Source organism: Trichoderma breve, chromosome 4, assembly GCF_028502605.1.
Source record: "Trichoderma breve strain T069 chromosome 4, whole genome shotgun sequence".
In the NCBI taxonomy this organism is placed as follows: Eukaryota; Fungi; Ascomycota; class Sordariomycetes; order Hypocreales; family Hypocreaceae; genus Trichoderma; species Trichoderma breve.
The window spans coordinates 1,680,570-1,706,801 of NC_079235.1; the positions used below are offsets into that span (position 1 = coordinate 1,680,570).

Below are 26,232 nucleotides of genomic sequence, written 5' to 3' on the forward strand. Positions count from 1 at the left end.
TGGCAGCAGGCACAGTATGGTGCGACAGTTACTTTGTACGGTTTACCTGCGGCGTCAACGATCCAACTACCCAACCGCTGTTTCTTTGTTTGCCTTGCTTCTGGACCCCTCCCTCGCGCTACCTTATCTGACATGCTAGCTCATGTGCTACAATATCCAACGATCTCTTGCTTCCTGCATCGCATCCTACAGTACCTACCTCTGGTTCCAGCCACCTGTTTTATGCACCCTCCCGCGAACATGCAGCTTCTGCAACCTGCGTTACCGTCTTGACTAATCCATCCTCGATTTTCTTTGTTCATTTTTTTTTTCTTGGTCGTGTGCAGAATCCGAGCTTCTCTTATCCGAGACACAATCCCTGTCTCGTGGTCATCTCTCGCCCAGCCCTTGGGGTAACCTCCAAATCCCTTAGCCTGGTATAATACAAGGACGCAGCTCTTGTCGCCAACCCAGCCATTTCCTAAACCGTTAGCCGCCCGTTCGCTTTCGCTCGTGCTCTCTCACCAGATCCCATCGCCAACCTCCGCAAGCCCGCTGGAGGAGATAGACTCCCTTTCCACCCCCGGGACAAGATGCCAGTGCTGCTCCTCCACCAGCCTCTGTCCATCATCTTCCATTGAAGCTCCGATTGCCGAATCCAGCCATGGCGACAATTGCCGTCCCCAGACCCGCTCTGCCTCCAAAGAACGCATCTCAGCGCGGAAACACTCCCGTCAACTCTCCCTCTCCACTTCAAACGCTCGGGTTGGCATCGCCCCCACAATTGCCTGGCTCCGTTCCCATTCCCATTCCCAATAGCCCCGTGTCCCTGTACGAATATACGTCCGAAGAAGACTCAGGCTCGTATACGCATTCTCCGTCCCCAAGCCATCCCCGAGCCCTGTCGCAGGCTTCCCTGCTCTACCCGCCCGATGATTTTGTCCGTCTTGATGGCGAGCATGTTTCGATATATGAGATAGATGCCACGAGCGTGGCCGAAGCGCTGGATTACGCCTCGAGACAACTGCTCCCTCCCCCTTCGCTGGTCTTCCCCTGGCTGCATGGGTTACATCCGGATAACCACACTCAGCGCACCTACTTCGATGGCCATCAGTGCCCCCCTGGAAATACACCAAACTGCCTGAGAGCAATCACCATTGTCAAGGCAGATGGCAACCTCGGCTTTGCTCGCCTCAAGGGCGCCATTGCTCCGTCGGAATTCATGCGGTCAGGCGCAATTGCCGAATTCATCGATGCAGACCCCTTGATGGGCTTGTCTGTTCGTAATTTTCACATCCAGCCTACCAAAGTCGCTGCCACCTCTGACATCATCGTCTATGGGCTGGATCCAGACGAGAGTCGGAAGGTCGCATGGCAAGTTGCTGCCGCCCAACAACGATGGCGAAATAAACAGCTTGCACAGGCGAGAAACATGCCTGTGTATAATACCTTCGTCTGCACAAGTCCGTTTTCTGTCTTTGAGGAAAACCATGGTAGCTTGGTAGCCATCGATGCCTCCGGTAACCCTACCGGCCAGGTCCTGGACTTGGTGCAGCAAGAACATGAAGAGATGAGGAATATGACAGAGACCTCAGAAATATGCCACAATGTCTACCTGGGTCCTAGCCCGGAGCCTGGTAGTGCCGAAGAGCAGCGCTTTGATGTCCTCATCGAATGCAGTGATACGGGCCGGCTGGATCCAAGTGCCATACAATTCATTGCCGAGCATCCTCGCGAGTTGCCTCGTCCAACCTCTATTTGCTTTCCATCATCAGGGAGTATTATGCCCCCGACCTGGTCTCAAGCCGAGGCCGACGCCATCCTTAACACTTGTAAATGGATTCATCACATCTCCCATAACACTGTGCCAGAGTCCCATACCATTAGCCCCCAAAATCGCGATAGCGATGCTCAGCAACATGTTGAGTCTCATAAATCGACCGCGGACGCGGGAGGTCGAAAAATCCTTATCCACTGCCCCGATGGCTACACAGAATCAACTCTGCTTGCTGTTGCTTATTTCAGCTATAACACGGGGTTACCTGTACCCGATGCTTGGCTCAGGCTTCATACGACTGAACGCCGCAATTTCTTTGCTTATCCCTCCGATGTGTCGCTCTTGTCGGCCATAAGTCCTCGTTTGCTGTGTGAATCTCCAATGTCTTCGGGGAAAAGCCTGGACGACATGACGAAACTTTTGAAATCTGAACCGTCGTGGTTTTCGGATCTAGATGGCTCGCTTCCCAGCAGGATCCTGGATTATCTCTACCTGGGTAATCTTGTCCATGCAAACAACCCGGATCTCTTAGCGCAGCTCAATATTCACCAGATACTTAGTATTGGGGAATCTGCATCGTGGTCAGAGGAAGATCTGCAGAAATGGGGCTCTGAAAACATTTGTTTTGTTGAAGGTATTCAGGACAATGGTATCGATCCATTGACCAAAGAGTTTGGGCGCTGTCTCGAATTCATTGGTGAGATTAACCCCCCTCGAGTTCATTTGATGTGTAACAGAAAAGACTAACTAGCCGCTGTATAGATCGAGGAGTTCAGAAAGGCACAGCCACATTGGTTCATTGCCGTGTTGGGGTTTCCAGGAGTGCTACTATCTGCATAGCTGAGGTTATGCGGGCGCTCAACCTCTCATTCCCACGCGCTTACTGTTTCGTTAGGGCTCGCCGCCTCAATGTCATTATTCAGCCACATCTACTTTTCGCGTACGAGCTGTTGCGCTGGGAAGAGTTTATTCGACAGAAGGGGGGCTCCTCGGAGCCGTATAGAAGGGAAATGGAGTGGGGAGAGATTGCCAGAGAAATTGCTCTCATGAACCGCCCTTATTCCAGATGACGCTTTTTTTTGGCTTATAGTACCTTTGGCGAAGTTGTTTTTTTGATATCACTTTTGGACTTTCTGGATGGAACGCACACGTATTTGGCTTCTTGGAACTTGAACTGCAGCATCTCGAGCCTTTTGTTTTTCTTTCTCCCGGTTTTCTCTCTTGGGTTGAGATGGAAGGTGTTGGTTGTCCAAGCTTAGTTCACATTTATAATCATAATTATGATTGCCCACTACTCCTACATTTGCATCCCTAAACGGATTGACTGTAAAATCGACTTGCCAGTAACATCCCAGATCTCATCCAGCTAGCCAAACAATACTATTAAATAAAAACTCCAGAAGTTGGCACCCGAGTCCGCGGCATTGCTTGAGTACATCATTAATTGAAAAAAGAAAACAAAAATATAATCACAAAGACCTGCCCTATTACCCCTGAACGTTACTGCCTATGCCCCAGTCTTAAAAATTATTTCGACAATCAACAATCGACCGTATCGTGTTACATTAACCTACCTAATCATGTTTAGGCCGAAGGATCACTTTTGCTATCCCCCTCTAGAACTCTGCATCGTGAAAAGTCATGTTAGCACAGCCTAAGGGTGGGATCGAGTTAAAAATCAGAAGTGGAGGAAAGGGTTCTTACGAAAACTGTTTTACGAGATAACCCTCTCCACCATTCTCCATATCAATGTTATAGACGTAAAAGCCGCCGTCACTGGTTACCACCATAACCTGGGGGCTGCTGCTACTCATTGCAACGACACTGCGAAGTGGGCCAGAGCTTTGCCCACCGGGTACTCGAGCTCCAGCTCCGAGTCCAGTGGTCTTTGGGATTTTGATATAAGCAAAGTCTCTGAGTGGCTCCCACATCTCAGTGACTGATTGCGGAAGGTAGGAGCCTACAACGCCGACAACTCCGCGACCCATGATTTGAGATGACCGGCGTAGCATACTGCTAAAAGAACCACTTTGGCTGCGATTAGCGGGTGCGGCACTGGCATCTGGAGCAGGACCATTGCTTCCAAGCTCTGCGGTTTCACTTTTGGGGGATTCAGTTGTGCTATTACTGGGTGAATCTGCACCGTCGTGGCTTCTCGCTCGGGACCACCGATCTTGTCTCGGAGAGCCTAGGGATTCAATTGGGGCACCTGCCGGGGTGGTATGCCCAGGCGGAGGACTAAGTCGAAATATGTGTACTGTATCTGACGCGGAGGAGACGCAAAGCAGCGTTGAGCTGAGGTTGAAGGACATGCTGTATATGGTTGAAGGATATGTTCCACGCCGGAACTGATAGAGCTTTTGGCCTCGGGGCACCGAAAATATACGAATGATGGTACCCGTCTCGCTTGCAGTTGCCAACATCGTGCCTTCGCTGTTGAGACTGATACAAGATAGCGGCGATCGATGAGCTTCTATAACGTTAACAGCTTTGAGAGTCAAGGTGTCAAACATGAGAACCTCGCCCGACGTAGGAGCAACATATGCCGACTGTGGTGGAGCATGAGGGGGCCGCCTGCTATCGGACTCTTCTCTCGGTTTGGGAAGCGGATATGCGATGAAGCAATTCTCGGAGGATGCTGATAGCGCGCATATGGCCGATGGGTTCGGGGAGGTGGGGATGGTGTAGAGAAGGCTCATGTTGCTGATGTCGTAAAGGTATATCTCCTCCTCGAGGACAACGGCCAGCCGCTTGCGATTTAGTCGTACGGCCAGGACGGCGGATGGAAAGGTCAGTTCGCATATGACCGAAGCCCTCTGCAGTTGCAGCAATGAGCAACACGTCAATCTGGTTAGTTTGCTGCTAGGCACCTACCTTGGTGTTTTGAATTATCAGATGGCGAGGAGAAAGAATGAGGGCGACTAGGGAGGTTGAGAACAACATTTCGATGATGGCGATATTACCGTCATCACTGCTGAATATGCGCGAGAACGGGTCCGTGTGATAGATGCCAAAGCCTTTGGATGTGCCTTGCAACAATCCGTTAGTCCACGATGCCAGCGTAGTCAGAAGAGGGGCCATCGCCCGGTAGCTGGGCCAAAGTATTTACCAACAGCAAGGCAGCTATGGTCTTGGTTGAACGTAATGAAGTTGAGCGTAGGGGTCGCCATCGTCGTCAAGCACGAGTTGCTTCAAGGAGATGTTTGGGGAGTGAGGCCACTCGTGGGCTCTATCGCTGGGGAAGATGACGTCGATGGTGCCTCGAAGCGTCGCGCCAATAGATATGGGTCGAGGGAAGAAACATAGACGGAGCGCGGTCCGCTAGAAGGAAATGCGGGCGCTGAAGCTTGTGAATATCTGACAGGGATACGATGTCGGTATCAAAGATGCGACATATCATGTACAAGTACAAGAAGACGAGGAGGCAGCAGGGCCAGTGCAGCACGGTCAAAGGAGCTGTTGGTAGCTACAGGTACTAAGGCAAGGTCCCTCCACTTTAGGCGACAGGTACTTGCAGAGGACGCTACTTAAAGTGGGACATGGAGAGCGGCTATCGCTGTATACCATCGCCATTATATCGACAGAACAATTATTTTAAATTAGGTACCAAGTCAAAGAATTTCATCCTGCGTGTTATAAATATTATTTAATTATTTTCTTTTTAGAATATTTAGTTAGTCATATGGAAACAAATTAAGACACCTTAACAAGACGCATGATACAACCAAGGTTACGTGTATCACGCAGTCAATGTCACATGTCCCAGAGTACTCTCTATGTTTTTTATTATGCCAAATTCTATAGGTAGTGAGCACCTCTGCTGGCTATGGAGATTTCACATCCACTTGCCATGATTGGACTACTCCGTCATCGCCCGTGGTGACTAGCATTTCCTCCTCACCTCTTCTCGTCGAACCCGCATCGTGTCTCTTACACCAGGTGATATGGTTAATCTCGTAGGGGCCATGGGCGTTGGGAACCGTGGTCAAAAGCTGCCACTGTGGACCACTGACGGCGGAGCTATCGTGATTCGAGCCTGCAGAGTCATTAGGCGCGTTATTTTCGGGGGCAGACTGGAAGTTTGAGACAACGTCGCTGTCTTCTTTGTACAAAGCGACGATGCCATCACTCCCGGTGCTGGCTACAAGGCCAGAATCAGCGCTCCATGTAACCGAATATACGTCCTTGTCGTGTACTTTGGGCAGCACGGCTGTGCAATTCCACTGTTCTCTAAAAGACCTTCTCATCGTGCTTGGTATGCCACCTAGCCGATCTTGAGGTATTGTTGAACCATCTGCATCGGTACCCTCTTTCTCTTGCTCAAGCGTCCACACACGGATCGTTCCATCGGCCGAAAATGTCATGAGTCTAGGAAATTCATCATTTTTTGGCTGTGGTTCCCATTCTACTCCCCAAACCGTTCCCTGGTGTCCCTGTAGGACAGCGACGCAGACCCACTCCCCATCAGAGTCTTCGCGCCAGATTCGTGCTGTGTTATCATAACTGGCGCTGGCGAGTACGTCAACGCTGTAATAGCGCTGCCCAACATTGTTGCGCCCAGGTACGTCGGGACACCAGGCTACGGCTTTTACATCTCCCTCGTGTTCGTTGAGAACCGCAATGGTTTCCCAGTCGTCCTCGGACTCAGCACTGGCTATGTCTTCCCAAATCCAAATAGATTTGTCACGCGAGCAGGTTGCGAGGTAAGCGCCGGATGGAGAAAAGGCGCAGCCTTTGACTTCCGAGTCATGGCCCTCAAGCACAAGGTTGTAGTCCCAGTCGCCAGTCTTGACAGAATCTTCATTCCCCGGCCCTCTCGTCATATCCCTGCCAAGGCCATCGGCGGAATCATCGTCGCCCTCGTCACCCCCGTTGGCCCAGCGCCACACGCCAGCGGAAGAATCGAAACTGCCTGTGATGAGGCATAGATTATGCGGCGGCAGGTTGGGTTTCCATGACACGCTCCGGACGGAACGTGAGTGGCCATCGGCCAAGACGCTGTGTAAAGAAAGTGTGGATAGGGAGAAGACGGTGACATTCTTTCCGTGCGCGGTTGCAATCAGAGGAAGATTCGGATGTGGTATCGATACCCAGGCACGCTCGTGGAGATCGGGTTTTAGGGATTGCAACTGAATAATTTTAGTAGAGGCCATATCTGAGCCTATTGGGGCAGGAATATCCCTGCCAGCTCACTGTGGAAAAGGCTCTTGAGGGACTGCATCCGGTTCCAATGTGTAGCGGTTCAAAGAGGTGGGATGAAATGCCCCTCCAATGCTTGAAAATCCATCCCCACAGTACTAACCGAGCTAGACCCGATGACACACATGCCCATCAGTGTTCTTTTAGATAAGATTTAGGAATGGGAGATTACTTTGCATCCCCCACTAAGAGGATAGCAATTGTCTCCCCGTCTTTCACAAGAGCCATGAGAAATGACCCACGGAATTACCAAAAGTATACAGCCAGGCAGTTTCGCTGCCTTACAGAGATTATACCGTACAAATGTCAGCTACCCAAGCTGGCCTTTCAGTTTCGTGGTGCCAAACGAACTGAAGCATAGGCAGCTTCTAGATTAGCTTCCATGATAGAATAGTTTCCAACTATGGAAGGGCAGAGTGACGAGTAGCTGGTTAGAAGGATGTTTCTGAGTAATCATAACCGCCTGGAGTCTGACGAATGCTTGATTATGGGCCTAGTCGGAGGGGTTAAGGAATATCACATGCAAAACCCGATATAGAGCCCCCAGAGAACAAAAGTCATATAGCCTAGACACCACGTCCGAGTTTATTGATCGCATGTTATAGGGGGCCATCATGACATGTGTACGATGCACATAAATGATAATCATTGCTCAAGAATAACTGCTTAGCCAAATCCTGCCGCTCGTGTAGCTGACCAAAACCCTACGTTTTAGCTCGAGGGGGGGGTAGAGGATCTGCATGGGCACTCGCAACGTTTGCCATGTGTCTAGGTGGTGCATCAGAATAATCATCTTCGTAGTCGTCTTCATATCCGTCGTCGGAATGGGTCGAGCGACCTCTTTCATTAGTCGGAGCGGGGGAAATATCAGCGGGTCGAGCTGCTGCGTGGGATTGATCCGAGATATGCTCGACGGTATGACTGCCTTTCGTAGCTACTTTGCTGGTTTTCTTCCCCTTCCTGCTTTTTGCTTTGGCTTTTTCTAGTAAACGCTTTCGATCTGCTTCTTCCTGCCGATGTCGACGATCCTTGATTTCGTAATCTCGAATAAGAGTACGGGGAGGTTCGCCAAAAATACGCTCATACTCGCAAAACTCGCAAATCCAGATCTCCGTCGAGTCCGGCAGGCTGTTATAATAGTTCTCTGTCGCAATCTGCCGTCGAGTACGCGCAGCCATGACAAGCTCCCTCTCTAAGCGACTGCGGGTTTTCCTAGCAGAGCCACCGGGAAGCTTATTGGCTTGCTTGGATGAACCACTCTGGTGCAGGCTAGGGTTTTGAGGAGCGACAGTTGGTAAGTGTTGTAGCGACTGGGCTGGGGCGCCGTGGCCAACAGAACGACCTTGAAGATGATTAGAATACGACAGCGTTGACCGAGGCCAGAGAAACTCACCAGGCCACTGTATAGCCCCAGGTGTTTGCGATTCACAAGTGAATGTAAATTGCGTTGAAGCAGGCATTTCCTTATATGTGGTCATGCGCGGCTGCAAGAGACTTCCATTCTCCTGTCCCTGTAGAGGTACCTTCTCAGCAGTTGCAATCGCGTTAGATATAATACCACTCCCAGTTTGACCTATAAGCGAACTTGTCAGCCTACGCACAGCTTGCCGCGCCTATGTGTGCTCATAGAGGAACCAAAGAGACATACCAGACGACGCCCATTGAGACGAACCAGCTTTTGAACGATTCGACCAGGCGTTGCTTCCGTCTGACAAAGCTCGTAAGGGGCTACGTCCATTTCTTGACCGTCCAAGTCTCCCTCTGCCAGAACCAGACAACCCTTGACTGCCTGTCACATGGGAACTATTTCCCGACAGGCCTGCTGGGGGGAGCTGTGCTCTATTACTGAGCACTTCGTTCACTGGTGATCGAGGTCGTATAGAGTTCGACAATGCGTTGGCTTCGCTGGTCAAAGAAAGACTAGTATTCGCTAATGAGTCTCCAGTGGTGGGAATTTTCCGTTTCTTCTTGTTGTTGGTGTTTTCGAAAGATTCATAGCCATCCACTGAGGAAGCAGTGGACGCGAGTAGTGGTAATTCAATCGATTGGCGAAGCGGGTCCAATGTCGCTGAAGACTGTATGACCATTCCCTGGATTTTTGATGAAGATCCCATTACGAGGGATCCTCGCAATTCGTCGTTGATTACGGTCGTCATTGCAGCTCCATTCCGTCGTAACGTAGAGTTCCGCTTGGAATCATCACGGTGGTGTTGAATAGCGGAGCCAATTGTTGTCAAGGTCGATGTTCCATTATCATCTCTCGCGGTATAGGTTGGATAATAGAAAAGAGGAACGTGGTCATGGATATAGGAGGGATATTTGATCGAGTTTGCAACCTCTGGTGATAATCTCTCTCGAAGTCGACGCTTCGGCAGGGGCCGAATAGGCCGATCGGGAAATAACAACGACACGGCATCAGGAGACATTATCATTCACTGTTCTGCTTCAGCGTTAAACGTACAACTTGTTAGCAGTTAAACATTTAACAGAGTAATGAGAATAGGGAATATGAATGTGGGGTAATAGGTAAATATCCAGGTTGAGGGCAATCGCAACTGACAAAAAAAAAAAAAGAAAGAAAGATAGGGAAAGGGTAAAGCAGTGTGATATCATAAGGCGGGGCACCAAAAGGCATTTGGTTAACCATAGATCTAACTGCAGGAAAGTTTGTCCCTGGTATGTTCGTCTGATGAATGCATATTGCCGGGGAAATCGCACCTACCACATATCGTACAAAAAGGGAGATATTAGGCTTCCGCAGCAGGGTCGAGGGACTGCGGCAACCCTCAACTGCAGAACCCCACGGAAGATGTGCGTTGACGGCCTTGCTTTTGACGAGAGCGCGATTTTTGCCAGCTTCAAATATTCCGAGTCTTGACGTTTTGGTTGGTACCGTTTGATGTGCGATATGGGATCGGCTGGTTCAATCAGAGGGCGCGGCGGTGCTTGCCAGTCAGATGAAGATGAGACGGTAGACAGGTTAGATGTCGCGGAAGAGGTTGATCGGAAGAGACAGTTCGTTAAGGCAAATCCTGCCAAGATTTTAATTTATGCCGGTGCTGTGATGAAGATAGGTAGCAGTGGGCTCTCTTCAAAGATTGAGTGTAGCGAGACTGCTAAGCGCGGGCGCATAGAAGAAAACACTCGGATGTTGAGTAAGTTCAGGCTTCGAGGCCAATAACGCCGTTCTTAACCTAGCGAAAACAAACAATACTCCAGAACAATCCAGTTCGTGAAGAAACAAGCTGGTCAACAGGGCCCGTGGGAACAATCTATGGTGTACAGCAATCGTAATTAATGAGTCGTGGTGGATTGTCTTGTGTGGATTAGGAGAGGTATGGGAACCTACGCAAGTAAATCGGCTGCCCCACAGGTTGGTAAGCAGAAGGGAGGCGCCGGGGTAAAAAGGGAATAGTGCAGAAATACAAATGCTTAGGAACATTCATTTATAAGCTATATATTTACAAAAGTAATAGACTTTTTTTCTTTTTCTTAAAAGAAGAAAAGATATGATTTAAGGGTGTCATCTCATACACAATATAAACGTATATATACTGGTACTTTTAAATAAACATAGGTAAGTAACAATATAATGTTATTTTTTTATATAGAAAAAACCCCTAATTCAGTAAATATTATTGCAAATCGTGAAAAATATGCCGTGAAGTATATATACATATAGTTATAATAGTATATATATATGTGTGTGTGTACCTGTGTGTGTGTGTGTGTGTGTGTGTGTGTGTGTGTGTGTGTGTGTGTGTGTGTGTGTATTCTATTGCTGTGATGTATAATTGCTTCTTTAGTAGAACGGTGTCTGCTAACTCACCTTGGCAGATTTCCACATCGCACTGTCCCTATCGTGCACTAGAGGTATTGATAGGGTCCACAGCATCCCTACTGCCGCATATCAGCTTGTGCCATTCTGTGACGCAGCGAATTTACCTTGAGATGCTCATGCAACCCATATAAATTAATGCCAAAGTCGGAGGCGTTAATTCTTGCGTCAACTTCTCAGGTTGCATCAATTATCCTACCCGCAAAACAGAAGCACCATGGCGAGCCCAACGGGCCACACTCTCTTCAAGAAAAAAGAGGGCATCCTATCGTTCACGACTGATCATAAAGCCATAACATGGACGCCAATTTCGGGAGGCCCAGCAACTGTTTCGCTGCCAGTTACCAACATCACCAGTAATCATCCTCTGTGGCATGTCTTCTGGTGATGAGAACTACCGCTAACTCTCTGTCAGATCTTCAGCAAACTCCCGACAGCTCTCCCAAAGTTATGCTTAAAATATTCGAGAAGTCCGAAAACGCAAGCGACCCCATCACCTACCTGTTCCATTTCAATACTCCAGAAGCTAAGGCAGAAGCTCAATCTGTCAAAGATCTGCTCTCGAGATTGCTGGCCGATCTACGGAATGGCGATGCAAACGTATCTAAGCTAGTGACTACTACCTCAACACCCGTTGCAAATGGAGAGGGTGCAGGGAGCTCTGCCACGCTGGTATCCTCGGGTGGTGCGAACGCACAATCGGTACCCCCAAAATGGTTTGATGATAATCAATTGAAGATGAATATTGAGCTACAGCAATCTCTCATGAAGAAAGACAGGAGTTTGCACGAAACGTACGTGAGCGCCATGTCGACTAAGCCAGATTCAATGACTACTGCTGCCTTCAACTCCCAGTTCTGGTCCATGAGGATAAACTTATTAAGAGCCCATGCCATCGAAACAAACCAAAAAAAAGGCGCATACAACGTCCTTTCAACTGTTAAACCTCGAACCGTGGATGGGGAGTTGAAACTGAACATCAGCGTGGAGCAAGTTCAAATGATATTTGCCCAACATCCATTAATTAAACGAATATACAATGAAAATGTACCGAGACTAACGGAAGCGGAATTCTGGTCGCGATTCTTCCTCAGCAAACTTGCTAAGAAGCTTAAGGGGGAACGCGTCACTGATAATGACCCTGCCGATGCTATCTTTGACAAGTACAATATCGATGGCAATATGCAAGATGCTCATTCTAAGACTACGACCCAGCCTGTCCCTCATATAATTGACATTGAGGGCAATGAAGAGAACCAAGGAGGTTTCAAAGGCGGCAACGCCAAGGATGTCGAAATGCGACCTCGAGCAAATATCCCTATCGTTAGGACACTTAACAGTCTGAGCGAAAAGATAATGGCAAATGTTCCTCCCTCGGATAACACGGCATATGATGCTCAGGGACTCTATAATACATCTCGAGAGCTAACTCTACGCGACCTAAAAGGAGATGGTGAAGAACAGCGCATTATGCTGAGTATCAAAGAAAGGAATAACTTTTTTTCGTCGAAGGATTCCCCTGCCCAAAGAGGAGGAGATGTTCTTGGCAGTCAACGGCCTGAAGATGTTCTCACCAAAGTGAGAAATTTGCACACGGCCGGGCCTGATAAGACTGGGGACATTGGACTGCAAATCAACATAGACCTCGACATAGATAGTGACAGCGACAACGAGTCAAAACCTGGACTCAACGCTACTCGTGACGCAATTAAAGAAGCAGAGAAGGATGTCATGGCTGGCATACAACAACAGCGTTCTCAAAAATATGGACGCGCCTCGGATGATACATCTCCAATGGGAATACCTACTACGATCTCCGACAAGTGTGCTCTTACTCATGCTACAACGATTGAGTTTCTTCATCAGTTCTGGGACGGCTTTCTTTCCGGCGACCCTGACCGTGCCATAGAGGTACAATACTTGGCTGAATCGCTGGCGAGATCCATGGCACGTATTCAAGCCGTGGCTGACGAGGCTGAGGTTGAAAGAGAGAGTGCCATTCAAAAGCGGAAGCAGGAGATTCGTAGTCACTTCGAACGCACAGGGAAAAAGATTCGATGGAAGCCAGATATGGTCGGCGGTGGTCGCGATGTCGTTGGCAAGATAATGCAGCCGACTGTGGATGCACTACGGCGAGCACAGGACACTTATTCTAGAGCACTAGGCGAGGAGGGTGTCCAAATATCGACGGAGAGCACATAACGAACTCCGCTTCCTTTACCTCGCGACCTAGGACCAATGGCCCAGGTCTAAGTATGCTTGAAGATGCCAGACACCGATATCTACACAAAAGTGCTTTGGGTGATGAGAGTTGGTGGTTCTGATCCCAGGTACTTTTACCGTCCTGCCGTACTTGACAGATCAAGCCTGGCTGGACATAATAATGTATGTACATCAATTCTAAGATTAATAGATTCAACTGAGATCTGACAACGTTTCCGAAGGCCCCCGAGCATTTACAAGATTCATGTTTTTGTTATTGCTCGGTAATAGATACTGAACTCATTGCGATTAGATAGGTCGCCAATCATCGTTTGATATGGCGCTTATCCTCCGCAAAACCAAAGCCCATATTTGACTTGGTGGCACTTCTTTTTCTATTTCCATATTCCTCATCGAATTTGCGGATTAGTTTTAGAGATACCATATCTTCGTTGATACTTGCAGGAATACTTTTCAAGGCCTTTTCGAAATGAGTCTTCTGAAGAATTCGTCTTTCAGGGTATTGAAAGGGATGAGGGCCTTTGTGTTTGGCCGCAGCTTCATTTTCTTCTTCCACCGCAGCCATTGCTGCAGCGACACACATGTTTTTAAGGTCCGATCCTGAGTAGTAAGGAGTTCGTTTTGCATACTCATCCAATGATACAGAATCATCCAGTATCTCGCCTTTGAGTTGTAATTTTAAAATCGCCAGCCGGTCATCCTCAAGAGGAAGATCAACGAGAATTTTGCGCGGTAATCGCCGCAAGACGGCGTCATCCAAATCAAAAGGCCGATTGGTGGCAACCATTATGAAGGCGCTTGTCTCTTCCATCCCGTCCCACTCCTTGAGGAACTGGTTGATATGTTCGCGATGAGATGCCCGGTTAGTGAACATGCTTCGACTAGCCAACAGAGAATCTGCCTCGTCGATAAAAACGACACACGGAGTCAATTTTTTGGCCAAGGTAAAGACTGCGCGAATGAGCTTTTCACTTTCCCCAACCCATTTATCATTGATCGATGCGCCGCTAACTTCAAGCATGTTTGCGCCGCTTTCCTTTGCAACTGCCTTTGCCAACATAGTTTTACCTGTTCCAGGTGGTCCATATAGGAGACAACCTGAAATCTTATCTTGCGCTAATACACCGTATGAGAATGCATCCGGCCTCACGAGAGAAAGCGAGGTGAGAAGCTTCAAAGCGGATATAGTTTCGGGCGGAGCATGAACGTCTGAAAATGTTGTACGAAGATTCTCGCGATTTATCTGACCAGAAGCTATTCGCTTCTCGTATTCATTCAACTTCAAGGTAGCACGGCCCTCCATAGTAGTAGAGTCATCACTAGCCGAAGGAGTTCCATTGAAAACATCTCCTTCAGCACGATCTTCGTTGAGGAGATTATCGCCATGCCACTGCTGGAGACGGCCCAGGCTAAAGCGCTCTTGAAAGCCCGATTGCGAGCTATTAGCACCAGCCTTACCTTGTGACTTGAAGGCACATGCTAAATGATAAATTTCGGGTGCCGGAAGAATAGAAGTCTGTAACATCGAAAATTTCGGGTTTGAAGAACGCAGATAGGTTAAAATGGATTCAAGTGACAGGCCAGAAACTTCCGACGATGATTCAGGATCCAGAGCTCTCAGCATGCGTGTAATGTTGTTAACATTCTCAACAAGGTAATCAGCCTTTTGCAGGTGGAATGGTATTTGAGTTCGAACATTTCCCTTCGTCGTATTATACCGCTCCACATAATCTGGTTGGACGTGGCGGGTGATGACAAAGTCGTTAGCAGCAAATTCCCTGATCGTATTCAAGTATTCTTCTGAGTGTTGTTCACATGATGAGGACCCGAGGATAGCGATTTGCAACCCTTGCTGCCAGGCAATGTCCGCGAGAGCTCGCAATCTGCTAATCAGCAGAGAGCCCTCAATCGTCATGCCCAATTCAATAATGTCGTGAAGGTGGATCAATACTGGTCGAGTACGGGACTGAGGAGATCCAAGGCTAGCCGATCGAATAATTTGGTCCAATATTTTATCAATCTTCAGGTTTTCCCATTTGCTGAAACTCTCGTACTCTCCCTGGCGCAACTTCTGGAGCTCCTCTACCACAGTCGATGAGCTTGAATTACTTGGGGTAATTCCAACGTCCGCATCGGAGTCGTCATCCTGGCTCTCAAGTGGCCTCTCATCCCGACCGCCTGCGGTTTTGCCATTCAATTCGGCAGCTCTAAATCCCAACATTGAAAGAGGGCCCCGCGAAAAGGCCCAGTTTTGACCCAAATAATCACCCACAAGCTCCGAGAGATCATACGCATCCAATTGGATCAAGTCTGCGCCGCTGTAGTGTGCGAAGTACTTTCCGATCGCTTCCGAAATCGACTTGCCTCCATATCCTGATACAGCAAGAATTGTAATTGGTCTCTTGCTGGTTTTATAATCGAACGTTGGTGGCGGTGATGCGAGCAACTCGCGAGATACCAACTTTCGCAGAGCGACGAACGTATCAACGGGGAGGTCGGCGATAACATGGGGCAGGGGATATTCATATTGTTCAGCAAAATCAAGCTGATCATCCAAAGAAGCCACAAGGGAAGAGAGCTGGTCGCGATAGCCCGGCAGGCCACTGTTGAGAATTTTAGGAACGTGAGACCACCAAAAGGGTCGCACTTGGTAAGAATATTCGGATACTCGGGTAGGGTATATAGCATTGATCAAATGCATAACCGAGTCAACGGTCATATCCCCGACCCGAACTGCCCGTGCTACAATCTCTGGTGAGTCCCATCTTCGATCATCCTTGTCTAAACGAGACTTTTCCAAGTCCACGGCCAGTTCATGGCCCCGAGCCAAGAGGTGCTTCAATGCCGCCTCAAAATACATCTCCAGGGCTTCCGACTTTTGTTTTATGGATGGTCCTTGGTCAATCGAAAGTGGGGATACTTTTGGGTGTTTTGCATCTTCTGCCAGCGCAATGGGCAGTCGTGGTGGTTCTTGGGGTGAATAATGGGATACGTTGTTTCGAAGAAAGCTCTGATGTAGTTCAACCGGTGGCAAAGCAGAAACCTGTCTCCTCCGTTGCTGGCGTGCTCTCATAGAGCCCGTTGTATTGCCTCTCCAGCGCCCGCCAGATGTTTCTGTACCGGGTTGATATTCGGTCTCGTCATTGTTATCTATTGCGTCCTCAGCGGGCTGGACGCCATTTCCTCCACTGCGGTTGTTTAAGTGGATGGCAGACGTATGTATGGCGCGTGGAATGCGTGTCGATAGCCTGACGGTCAGCGGAACCATTGGCAAGATTCCAGCAGTTCCCATCCCCATCCAATTGAGTAGCTGGCGAAGGGTTCCTTACAAACCTCACCATCAAGCAAATAGAGAGCAGGTAGGTCTAGCTACCAGTATTTCGTATCTGGCCTTAGGAATGTATTCGAATACGATGAAGTATATCGGAGGGGAATGAAATACTCATTGGAAAGGAGGTTGAATGAAGAGTCGTATGGAATATATACTCGTGCTCGTATATACTAGTACTTAGTTACCGCAGTGTTCAGCGTCAACGAACTGGTATCATGAAGTCGTTTGGAGGGTGGGGCATAAAGAGGCAAACTCAGTGTGCGTTTTATTCTGATACTGTACGTACCTGGATGGACTGCTTGGCGGGGCGCGTAAAGCGTGTAGCTCTTTACGCGTTATCGACCCAGCGTTAACTTCAACCAGCATCATGGACACGGACAATGTCTAATTGGAGGGAGCTTGGAGTGATACCAGATTCCGAAGATGAAGGTGATTACTTTGTCGATGATGAATTACCTCTATCACACACGCAAACACCAGTCATAACCTCCGTTTCCAAAGCCCAATACGCAGAAAGTATTTGGGATGTCCCTGAATCTGACGATGATGGCCAAGCCGACACCCCCATTCCGGAGGCCCCTCCATTATCGCCGAGGCCAAGTTTACGAGAAAGGCCCGAGCCTGAGACTACAACCATCCCGTTTACCTTAGCCGAAGACATCTCTCAGAACCAGGTACAACCATTCCCTCTGAACAATCCAGAGACAAGCTCTCCCTTTCTCGTACCTACATTTAACGAGGTAGCTTCTCACAGCAGCCAAAACGCCGAGGACATCAGCAGCTCCGGAGTCGCAGATGCAACTTCGTCTGGGAATAACGACTTGGCCTCAACGCTTTCGACATCCCATCAAAGACCGGCGATACCTGGAGGTGATGGTATTCACCACTATGCTACGGACTGGGAAGGGACAGTGGCCGCGGCTGGTCACAGACGATCCTTGCGGCCTCGAACACTGATCCAAGAACATCCATATGCCATTGATCTTGCGCGCCATAGCAATGATTTCAGGCAGCATGGACTTATACCAGTGAAGATGGTAGTTGGTACGGAAAAGGGCCTGCTACCAAGAGCATCACAGGATGGAGATTTTAACCTGGACAGCCAAAATGATGATCTGCCGCCAGCATCCAACAACACAGAGGCTAGCAGCTTCACTGCCTCCATGCGAGAGCGTCATACGCCAGATGTTAATCCACCTTGGTCGAATGCTCCCCAACATGATGGCCGAGCTGCCAGCAACAGTTCAGCTAGCTCGCCGACGAATGTAGTCGATGATGATGCCTTCGACCAAGACTTACCAGACTTGAGTCAGCTCCTGAAACGGAATTTGCAGACCGGGAAGACGAACAAGAGGATGCGACAAGCGTCTCAAATCCAGCCCTTGGCCCAGAGAATCAAAAGGCGAGGCATTATCTATAGTGATTCGCCGGAACCCAACTCTGCCGTTGGTCGAATATCAAGGTCTCCCAGCCCTTCTGTAGAATGGCCAGATTCAAATGCTCAGCAGACTGTACCTGGTGAAGTCACTAATCAGCAAAACTATTCTCCGGCATTGTCCCCTGAAACTCTGGATCCTGCTTCTGTGATCTCAGTATCATCTCAAGAGCTCGGCAGTCAAAATAGATATGGCCAACAAAGGAAACGAGAAACGTCAGAGACTACTAGTGAAGCCGAGGGTGATGTACACCAAGCAGTCACTGAATTCAGGCGTCGTATTCGGGGTGTCCTTCCTGCTTCCTGGCTTCGACTAGATCAGCAAACGAGTAAAAAGAGCTCTCACCACGTTGTCAAGAAGAATCTACAACATCGGTTTCCCAATCAACAACAGCGGGGAATAGCTATTACCAAGAAAGTAGCTCCTGATTCCACTGCTTTGAACGATGTTCCGATGGAACTTGGTGAAGAGAGCCCAGTCCGGTATACGGCAGATGATTTATCTGAGCATCAATCTAGGATATCATTCTCGCATTCTCCAGAGCAAGAGAATGATGGAGCCGACGAGCACTCGGCTCTGGAAGAAGACCGTATAGCCCCCATGGTCATTGGTAGCAAGCGTCAGCTCCAACTTCCCAGGAATTTAAAAAGAAACAGGAAACGAGCCAAGGTGTCAAGCGGACCCCGGACTCAATTTGCGCGGTCTCGTCCAAGACAGCAGGCTATTACGGGATTTTTTCATTCTGAAAAGGACGAATTGACTGGGTCAATGACCGTCGATCATTTCTCGGATGACTCTTTGTCGTCGGACAATAACTACGGGAACTCAACCAGCGAACCAAAACCATCTTTCACATCCCCTCTCCTTAGTATCCTTGATACGATAGAGCCGGATGCTCCTAGATTCATACGCATTGCTGCACGCTCTGCTAAACAAACTATGAATCTAGGACGTAGTAGCGTACAGCGGAAAACAATCAGATTGGCTACCAGGCAAGACCAGATAGATGCTATGTCTGTTATGGAGAAGTGGAAGTCAGGGTTGATTGCACAGCGGCCTTCGGTATCGGCAGCAAGCAAGTCCAATCGAAGACGACGTCAGAGGACAAATATAGATCAACACCTTTCAAAGGGGAAGTCAGCTTCCAGGAACACATTCGGTATATTCAGAGGCATTTCCCGCAAATTTATCAAGTATCACGGTGATAGTGGCACTATTGGCTACCGACGAAACCAATCACATAACAGCACCAACAAAACCTCCATATCTACATTAAGCGACAACACCCATCTGCCTTCGCCTGCCTCAAGGGAAGCTCAGCTAGAAGTCGATGAGAGAACTGGGGAAGCCATCGTTTCGTTTCGCTCAAGGAAGAGGGCTCTAGATCGTATTTTTAACAAGCAAACGCCAAAAAAATTTGCCTGGCATCTAGCCGAAACTAATAACACCTTGGCTCCTAGATATGGTGCCGCGGAATCCAACATCACAGAATACACGCCGCCGCGTATATTCCAGGAACAAGAGCAAAAAGCAAGGCAGATAAGGCCTCGAAAGAGGACCAGGCCTCGTCGAATCGATGTCACAGCACCTCAATATACCCATGCTGCTGATCCCCTGCCAGTGGATGCTCCTATTTTAATTAATGATGTTCCATCTGAAAAGAGCAAGCTCTATGGCCTAGGTCCCTATGGTACCCGATACACCCATCATTTCGAGATATTTCCTCTCATTCCTGAAGTCCAGCTTCACAAATCAACAGTACTTGGCAATGGCACTTTAAAGGCCTTCCTGATCGAAGACTCACGCATAAGATTATCCGACCTTCATAGACAAATCTCGGTTAGACTCAATGACCAAATTTTTATTTGGAGCTCCTGGAATCCTAAAGTGTCATCCGAACTTGGAATTCTATTTGACTTAATCGCTGAGCTACTGGAAGATGGTCAGGAGAGGGGCCTCCGCGACGGCCGTCACGTTATTGATGCCGTCCATTCTACTTTGGAATACATAGGAGGTATCCTCGATCCAGTGGCATTGGAATCTCAAATTCCCCCTCTTATACCGCGACTACAAGAAGTTTTTCGGGGTTTCATCGATCGAGTCAGTATCGGGCTTGGGCAGGCTTCATTTAACCATGCTGCAAATCGTCAACTTCTTCTGAAAATACTGGATAGGGTGTTTCTAATGTCCTCTATGATGGTAAAACATTGTCAAACCACAGCACAGCTCATGGATGAGCTTCCTGCTGCAGAACGGACGATGTTATTACTGGCAAAGTTGATGATTTCGGTCCTTCTCCGCTGCGGTACCAATCAAATCAAGCAAATTTACAAAGAATTCAGTCAACTCCATTGCAGTGGCCGCATGTTAGGGGAAAGTGCCGTCGAAATGCATTCATGGATTACGCTGATCAAATCTTTTGAGCATGTAGGCTCACGACAAGTTTCTTTCTGGAATGTATTAGAAACAGCTGTCTTAAAGCCAGAAGTTCTCTCCAGCACAGACGCTCGTGAATTTGAAAATGTCTGGGAGATAATCTTCACCCTCCTCCCGCTCTTCGAGTTTGACGACACTGGGAAAGTAGTGGCTGAGAAACAACACAAGACGGGAAACGAGGGGTGGTCAATGCCTCAAAAGCTTATCCGTCGCGTCTTCCAGCTGTACCAGGAGAATGATCAGCAGGCTGCGAGCTTCAATAGCTACTGCCGGGCTCTTATTTCGCGATGCCACTACCTAGTTCAACAATGGGGTTGGCTTCGTAGCACGTCGGTTATTGGAGTTATCTTTGACTTCTTTGGGTCACGGAGGCTTGCGCATCTCAGGAATGAAGAAGTCTATAGGTCACCGCAGTTCCTGGAGACTCTAGCCGATAGACCAGTTCTTGAGGTTGAGGAGGACGACTACTGCTTTCATATATTTCTGAAACTGCTTGCCATAAGCATTAAAAAGCTTGAAAAATTTGGCTCAGAGAAGGACATACGCAATCTGATAACTCGAACAATACCAAATCATAGTCGATTATATCTCAAGGAACATAACATTCATGAGCGAGACTTGGCTGCTTTGAGAAATCACCATGATCTCATTGCTACTCTGTTCTGGGCGGCACCACCCGATACCAGGCCTTCAGTGGCTCTCATTGAAGGACTTATTACTCCTGCTAGTTCTCATAAAGAGGCATGCTTAATCAACATTCGATCATGGGCTCAACTTTCGCGATTTGTCGTTTCTTCTGGTGAGACAAAGGCGTCATTTAGCCCTTTCAACCAATGGAGAAATACTTTCTTCCAGCAGATGTTGGTGCAATTCGGTGGTATTGAAAATGATATCAATCAACAGTATCTAACCTTATCCAAGGATAAGAGTACTTTTATCACTCAGAATGCTGTTGAGACCGCAATATCCAAGAACAAGGCAGCTGTGATGGACGTTCTTCATCTATCATTGACAGCATCATTGGATGTGTTAAAATACGCTCCAGATTTAGAGGCGGCAACATACTGCTTAAACACTCTTCATCTAAAGCAGCTTTTCAAATACTTCACAGCGCCGTCTTCCGAATTAGACTGGTCTATACTACGTGTAGCCTTGACGATTTTAGACGTATTTTTATCCGCTGTCGAAAAGTTCAAAGAGAGCCAGCAGAGTCTGCAGAGTGAAAGCCAAATTTTAGATTCTGCCCAAGCAGACGATGCTTTCTTGATTCTAGAGCAAGACATTTCTTGCACTTATTTCTCAATGGCTAAATGCGTCTTATCACTTCCGACAGAAACGCTCAGCCTCACGAGGGCAGCTACAGCTGATATGACTTGGTGTATCAGACAGATCATCGTATTATCGGCAAGAATGGGCATAGGCTTCATTAATGGCGGCTTTTTGACAATATCTGACCTGTTCAAGCCTGGCAAATGGTGCCTGTTCCCGGACCAATTACACACAATGGATCCCCCACATAGGCAGCATTGTATGATGTTCATATCATCGCTCTTGGAGCACAGATTCGATGACTTTTCTGGCGTTGACTTCAACATATTTGAGGTATGGGCTCTAGCATTGGTCACGCCCCTCAAATATTTGAAGTGCGAAGGTCTCTTCGGCATACAACACTACTGCCATGCTGAAGGCTTCGCTCCTCCCAAGATGGCCGAGTCGAGAGCTCAACCGAGTTATAAATCAAATCTACTCTTATTTGAGTTTGCCGTTACATCGATGCGCAAAAACATTCGCCGCGCAGATTCCAGACTTAGGCGCGCTTCTGATCTAGAATACTCCAAAACACTCAAACATGTGATGAAACAGATGCGCAATGACTTGAGCTTGGTGTACGGAGACACTTCACAACATCAGCGGTTTGTTACCTTCGTCCAGCACATTGTATCATCGATCAAGGCGCACGGGTCAGATATTTGCACGATTGACAACTTCTTTCTCCAGGTCAGCGCGGTATACTCTCCGCCTATTCAAGACGTCCAACTTCAGATTGCAGGTATGCTCTCGTATGGCATTCGCATAGAAGAAGGGGATTCTAGGGCAACTCACGAATTGTTTTTTCTCATGTTCAACAATTTCAAACACGCCCTAGTAAATGGAAATCTTACCCGTGATGTCCGTATGCTTCGGAGAGGCATGAAGCATCAGAGCATACTGGCTTTTGTGCTGGGAAAGATGCTGCCCGCCATCCTCAGAGTCTCATTCATGGATAGCTCATCCTTTGCCCTGCTGGATGTATATGCTGAAGCTCTGCACTTACTACTAAGTGGGCGTATATTGTCACGGCAGCTTGATAACAACGATCTCCCCCATGTGGTCGTTACCATGCGAGCTATTGTGGAAGGCATGAGAGTCATGCGCCGCGGTAATAGGATTTTATCCAGTCCGCAGGTGCACGTATTAAGACGAGCGTTAGCCATCTTAAACATATTGTGGTCATCGCTGTTAATTATCAGGGCAGAGAGTCCTGAAGATAGATGCCTTCTTGAATTAGCCGCCACAATTCGCGACATTGCTTCATTTGCAACAGTCGCACAAGGATACCTCACTGATATCATAGAGATGAGAAGCGGCTCATTGGATGCTGACCTTTTGTTCCAAGGCTTTGATACCGATCAGCCTCTAAGTTTTAACATGCACGTCAATAGTTTTACAAGTAGCATTCGTGATGATATCGCCAGGAACTGGGTTTTTAGTCCGTCGACAATATCCATACGAATGCCTACCAAAAGCAAAGACCACAACCAAGAGAGTTCAGGCTTAGTTATCCCAACTTGGGTAGCTGAGGAATTGATATATGATTTATATAACCAAGTTCAGAATTGGTATTTGCATTGGCTAGAGTTTAATTAAGAGTTAATATAAAGGGAGGCTTATAGAGTTTTTAAATTAAACTAAGAAATCTTTATAAAATTAAATTATATTTCTTAGGTATAAAAAATAAATTACTAAAAAAAAATTAAATATAAAAAAACTTTTATAAATATTATTTTATTATTAAAAAAAATTAATAAAATTATAATAATTAAATTAAAAAAGTTTTAATTTTTAATTTAAAATTTAAAATTAAAAATTAAAAATTAATTTAATTTAATTAATTATAAATAATTAAATTAAATTTTAAAAATTTAAATTATAAAATATAAATATTATTATATTAAAATTTAAAATTAAATTTAAAATATATATATATATATATGTATATATATATAATAACTTAAATTATAAGATTTAAATATAATATAATTAATATAAAAATTATATTTATTATTAAAAAAAGTTAATAAAGTTATAATTTAAATTAATTATAAAAAGTTTTTCTTTTAAATATAAAAAATAAATTATTTAACTAAAATTAAAATTATAAATTATTATTAAACTTTTATTTAATAATTATTAATTAATAATTTAGTTAATTTATATTTTTTTATAATTAATTTAAATTATTATTTTTTTTTATTTATTTTTTAAATTTTAATAAACTTTTTTTATAATATTAATAATATTATTATTATAAGTTTTTATAATAATAATTATTATTTTAACTATAGTTATAATTAATTTCTTATTACTTTTAGTTATTATAATTATTTATATTATTAAAAAAGTTTATTATTTTTAAATAAAGTATATTATTTTTTTAAATAGTTTTTTATATTATATATATAATTTATTTTTAAAGATTATTATTATTTTTTATAACTTAATAAAAAAATTAAGTTTTTTTAATTTAGTTAAGTTATTAAATTATAAATTATAAACTTAAAGTATAATTATATTATATTTAAATTTTATTATTTAAGTTTTTTTATATATATATTAATTATATTATATTTAAACTTTATTATTTAAATTATTTTATATATATATTTTAAATTTAATTTTAAACCTTAATATAATAATTATTATACTTTATAACTTAAATTTTTAAAGTTTAATTTAATTAATTATAATTAATTAAATTAAGCTATAAATTAATTTTAAATTTTAAACTAAAGGCTAAAGTATAGCTTTTTTTAATTTAATTATTATAGCTTTATTAACTTTTTTAATAATAAATATAACTTTTATAAAAAATAAATTACTTAATTAAAATTAAAATAATAAATTATTATTAAATTTTTATTTAGTAATTATTAATTAATAATAACTTAATTAATTTTTTTTTTATAATTAATTAAAGTTATTTTTTTTATTTTTTTATTTTTTAAACTTTAGTAAATATTTTTTATAATATTAATAATATTTTTATTATAAATTTTTATAATAATTATTATTATTTTAATTATAATTATAATTAATTTTTTATTATTTTTAATTATTATAATTATTTATAATAAATATATATTAATTATTAAGTTATTTTATAATTATTAAAAAATTTTATTATTTATATAATATATTATTTTATTAAATAGTTTTTTAATTTTAAAAATATTATATATATAATTTATTTTTAAAAATTTTTATTATTTTTTATAATTTAATAAAAAAATATTTATTTAATTTAATTAAATTATTAAATTATAAATTATAATATTTAAAATATAATAATTATATTATATTTAAACTTTATAATTTAAGTTATTTTATATATATATTTTAAATTTAATTTTAAAATTTAATTAATTATATTTTATAATTTAAATTTTTAAAATTAAATTTAATTAAGTATAATTAATTAAGTTAAATTATAAATTAATTTTAAATTTTAAACTAAAGGTTAAAATATAATTTTTCTTTAATTTAATTATTACAATTTTATTAATTTTTTTAATAATAAATATAATTTCTTTATATTTTATTTATATATTTTTATTAATATATTTTTTATTTTATAATAATTATTATATTATATTAGTTAAATTTTTTAATATATATAAATATAAATTTAAAAATAATTTAATTATTATTATAAATAAAAAAAATAAAATATAAATAAATTATTTTACTTTAATTCTAAATTATTATAATAAAGTTTTTTTAATAATTTTTAAGTTTTTAAAAAAATATAAAAAATTAAAAAAAAATATAAAATTAACTTTAATAATTAAAAAATAAATTAACTTAAATTAAATTATAGTAAAAGTAATTAATTAAATTTATATATTTTATTATTAATACTTAAATATTAAATCTTTTTTAAAATTAATAATAATAATAAAAAAAAATATTAAAAAAAATTTTTTTTTTAAATTTAATATATAATAATTATATAATAAATATAATAAAAAAAAATAATTTTTAATAATGTTTTAATAATATATTTTACTTAATTATAAAAATATAATTTAACTTTTATAAATTTTTTTAAAATAAAAAAAATTTATTTAAATCTAAATAATAATAATAATAATAATAATAATAATAATAATAATAATAATAATAATAATAATAATAATAATAATAATAATAATAATAATAATAATAATAATAATAATAATAATAATAATAATAATAATAATAATAATAATAATAATAATAATAATAATAAATTTTAAAAAATAATATATAATAATAATTATATAAAAGTTATATTTATTATTAAAAAAATTAATAAAACTATAATAATTAAATTAAAAAAAATTATATTTTAATTTTTAATTTAAAATCTAAAATTAATTTATAACTTAACTTAATAAATTATAATTAATTAAATTAAATTAGAAAATTTAAATAATAAAATATAATTATTAATTAAAGTTTAAAATTAAATTTAAAATATATAAAATAACTTAAATAATAAAGTTTAAATATAATATAAACTTTAAGTTTTATAATATATAATTTTATATTTTAATTAAATTAAATAAATATTTTTTTTTATTAAATTATAAAAAATAATAATAATTTTTAAAAATAAATTATATATATAATATCTTTAAAATTAAAAAACTATATAATAAAATAATATATTTATTTATTCTTAATTAAAAAAAAATAATTATAATAATTATAA

General features: G+C 42.9%; 7 protein-coding genes across 7 annotated transcripts; 3 read left to right on the forward strand and 4 right to left on the reverse strand.

The window, feature by feature from the left end:
* Window positions 1-643: 643 nt before the first annotated feature.
* T069G_06810 (dual specificity phosphatase, catalytic domain-containing protein) lies at window positions 644-2,826 on the forward strand (the record flags this gene model as incomplete). The annotated part of the gene is made up of 2 exons (XM_056174020.1): window positions 644-2,453; window positions 2,519-2,826. 2 exons carry the CDS (start codon window positions 644-646, stop codon window positions 2,824-2,826), a joined length of 2,118 nt encoding a protein of 705 aa, XP_056027599.1.
* Window positions 2,827-3,340: 514 nt separating this feature from the next.
* Window positions 3,341-4,926, reverse strand: T069G_06811 (uncharacterized protein; the record flags this gene model as incomplete). Its single annotated transcript, XM_056174021.1, has 6 exons — window positions 3,341-3,380; window positions 3,461-3,818; window positions 3,885-3,944; window positions 3,996-4,572; window positions 4,631-4,785; window positions 4,866-4,926. 6 exons carry the CDS (start codon window positions 4,924-4,926, stop codon window positions 3,341-3,343), a joined length of 1,251 nt encoding a protein of 416 aa, XP_056027600.1.
* A 654-nt stretch (window positions 4,927-5,580) lies between these two features.
* T069G_06812 (WD domain, g-beta repeat domain-containing protein) lies at window positions 5,581-6,909 on the reverse strand (the record flags this gene model as incomplete). Its single annotated transcript, XM_056174022.1, has 2 exons — window positions 5,581-5,984; window positions 6,063-6,909. The coding sequence occupies 2 exons, from the start codon at window positions 6,907-6,909 to the stop codon at window positions 5,581-5,583; spliced, it is 1,251 nt and encodes a 416-aa protein (XP_056027601.1).
* Window positions 6,910-7,659: 750 nt separating this feature from the next.
* Window positions 7,660-9,111, reverse strand: T069G_06813 (uncharacterized protein; the record flags this gene model as incomplete). The annotated part of the gene is made up of 4 exons (XM_056174023.1): window positions 7,660-8,297; window positions 8,349-8,528; window positions 8,604-8,744; window positions 8,802-9,111. 4 exons carry the CDS (start codon window positions 9,109-9,111, stop codon window positions 7,660-7,662), a joined length of 1,269 nt encoding a protein of 422 aa, XP_056027602.1.
* Window positions 9,112-11,010: 1,899 nt separating this feature from the next.
* T069G_06814 (BSD domain-containing protein) lies at window positions 11,011-12,995 on the forward strand (the record flags this gene model as incomplete). The annotated part of the gene is made up of 3 exons (XM_056174024.1): window positions 11,011-11,149; window positions 11,209-11,465; window positions 11,532-12,995. The coding sequence occupies 3 exons, from the start codon at window positions 11,011-11,013 to the stop codon at window positions 12,993-12,995; spliced, it is 1,860 nt and encodes a 619-aa protein (XP_056027603.1).
* A 325-nt stretch (window positions 12,996-13,320) lies between these two features.
* T069G_06815 (ATPase family associated with various cellular activities (AAA) domain-containing protein) lies at window positions 13,321-16,284 on the reverse strand (the record flags this gene model as incomplete). The annotated part of the gene is made up of 1 exon (XM_056174025.1): window positions 13,321-16,284. The coding sequence occupies one exon, from the start codon at window positions 16,282-16,284 to the stop codon at window positions 13,321-13,323; it is 2,964 nt and encodes a 987-aa protein (XP_056027604.1).
* A 443-nt stretch (window positions 16,285-16,727) lies between these two features.
* Window positions 16,728-22,767, forward strand: T069G_06816 (mus7/MMS22 family domain-containing protein; the record flags this gene model as incomplete). The annotated part of the gene is made up of 5 exons (XM_056174026.1): window positions 16,728-17,865; window positions 17,941-18,586; window positions 18,653-21,438; window positions 21,493-22,638; window positions 22,730-22,767. The coding sequence occupies 5 exons, from the start codon at window positions 16,728-16,730 to the stop codon at window positions 22,765-22,767; spliced, it is 5,754 nt and encodes a 1,917-aa protein (XP_056027605.1).
* Between the last annotated feature and the right edge of the window lie 3,465 nt (window positions 22,768-26,232).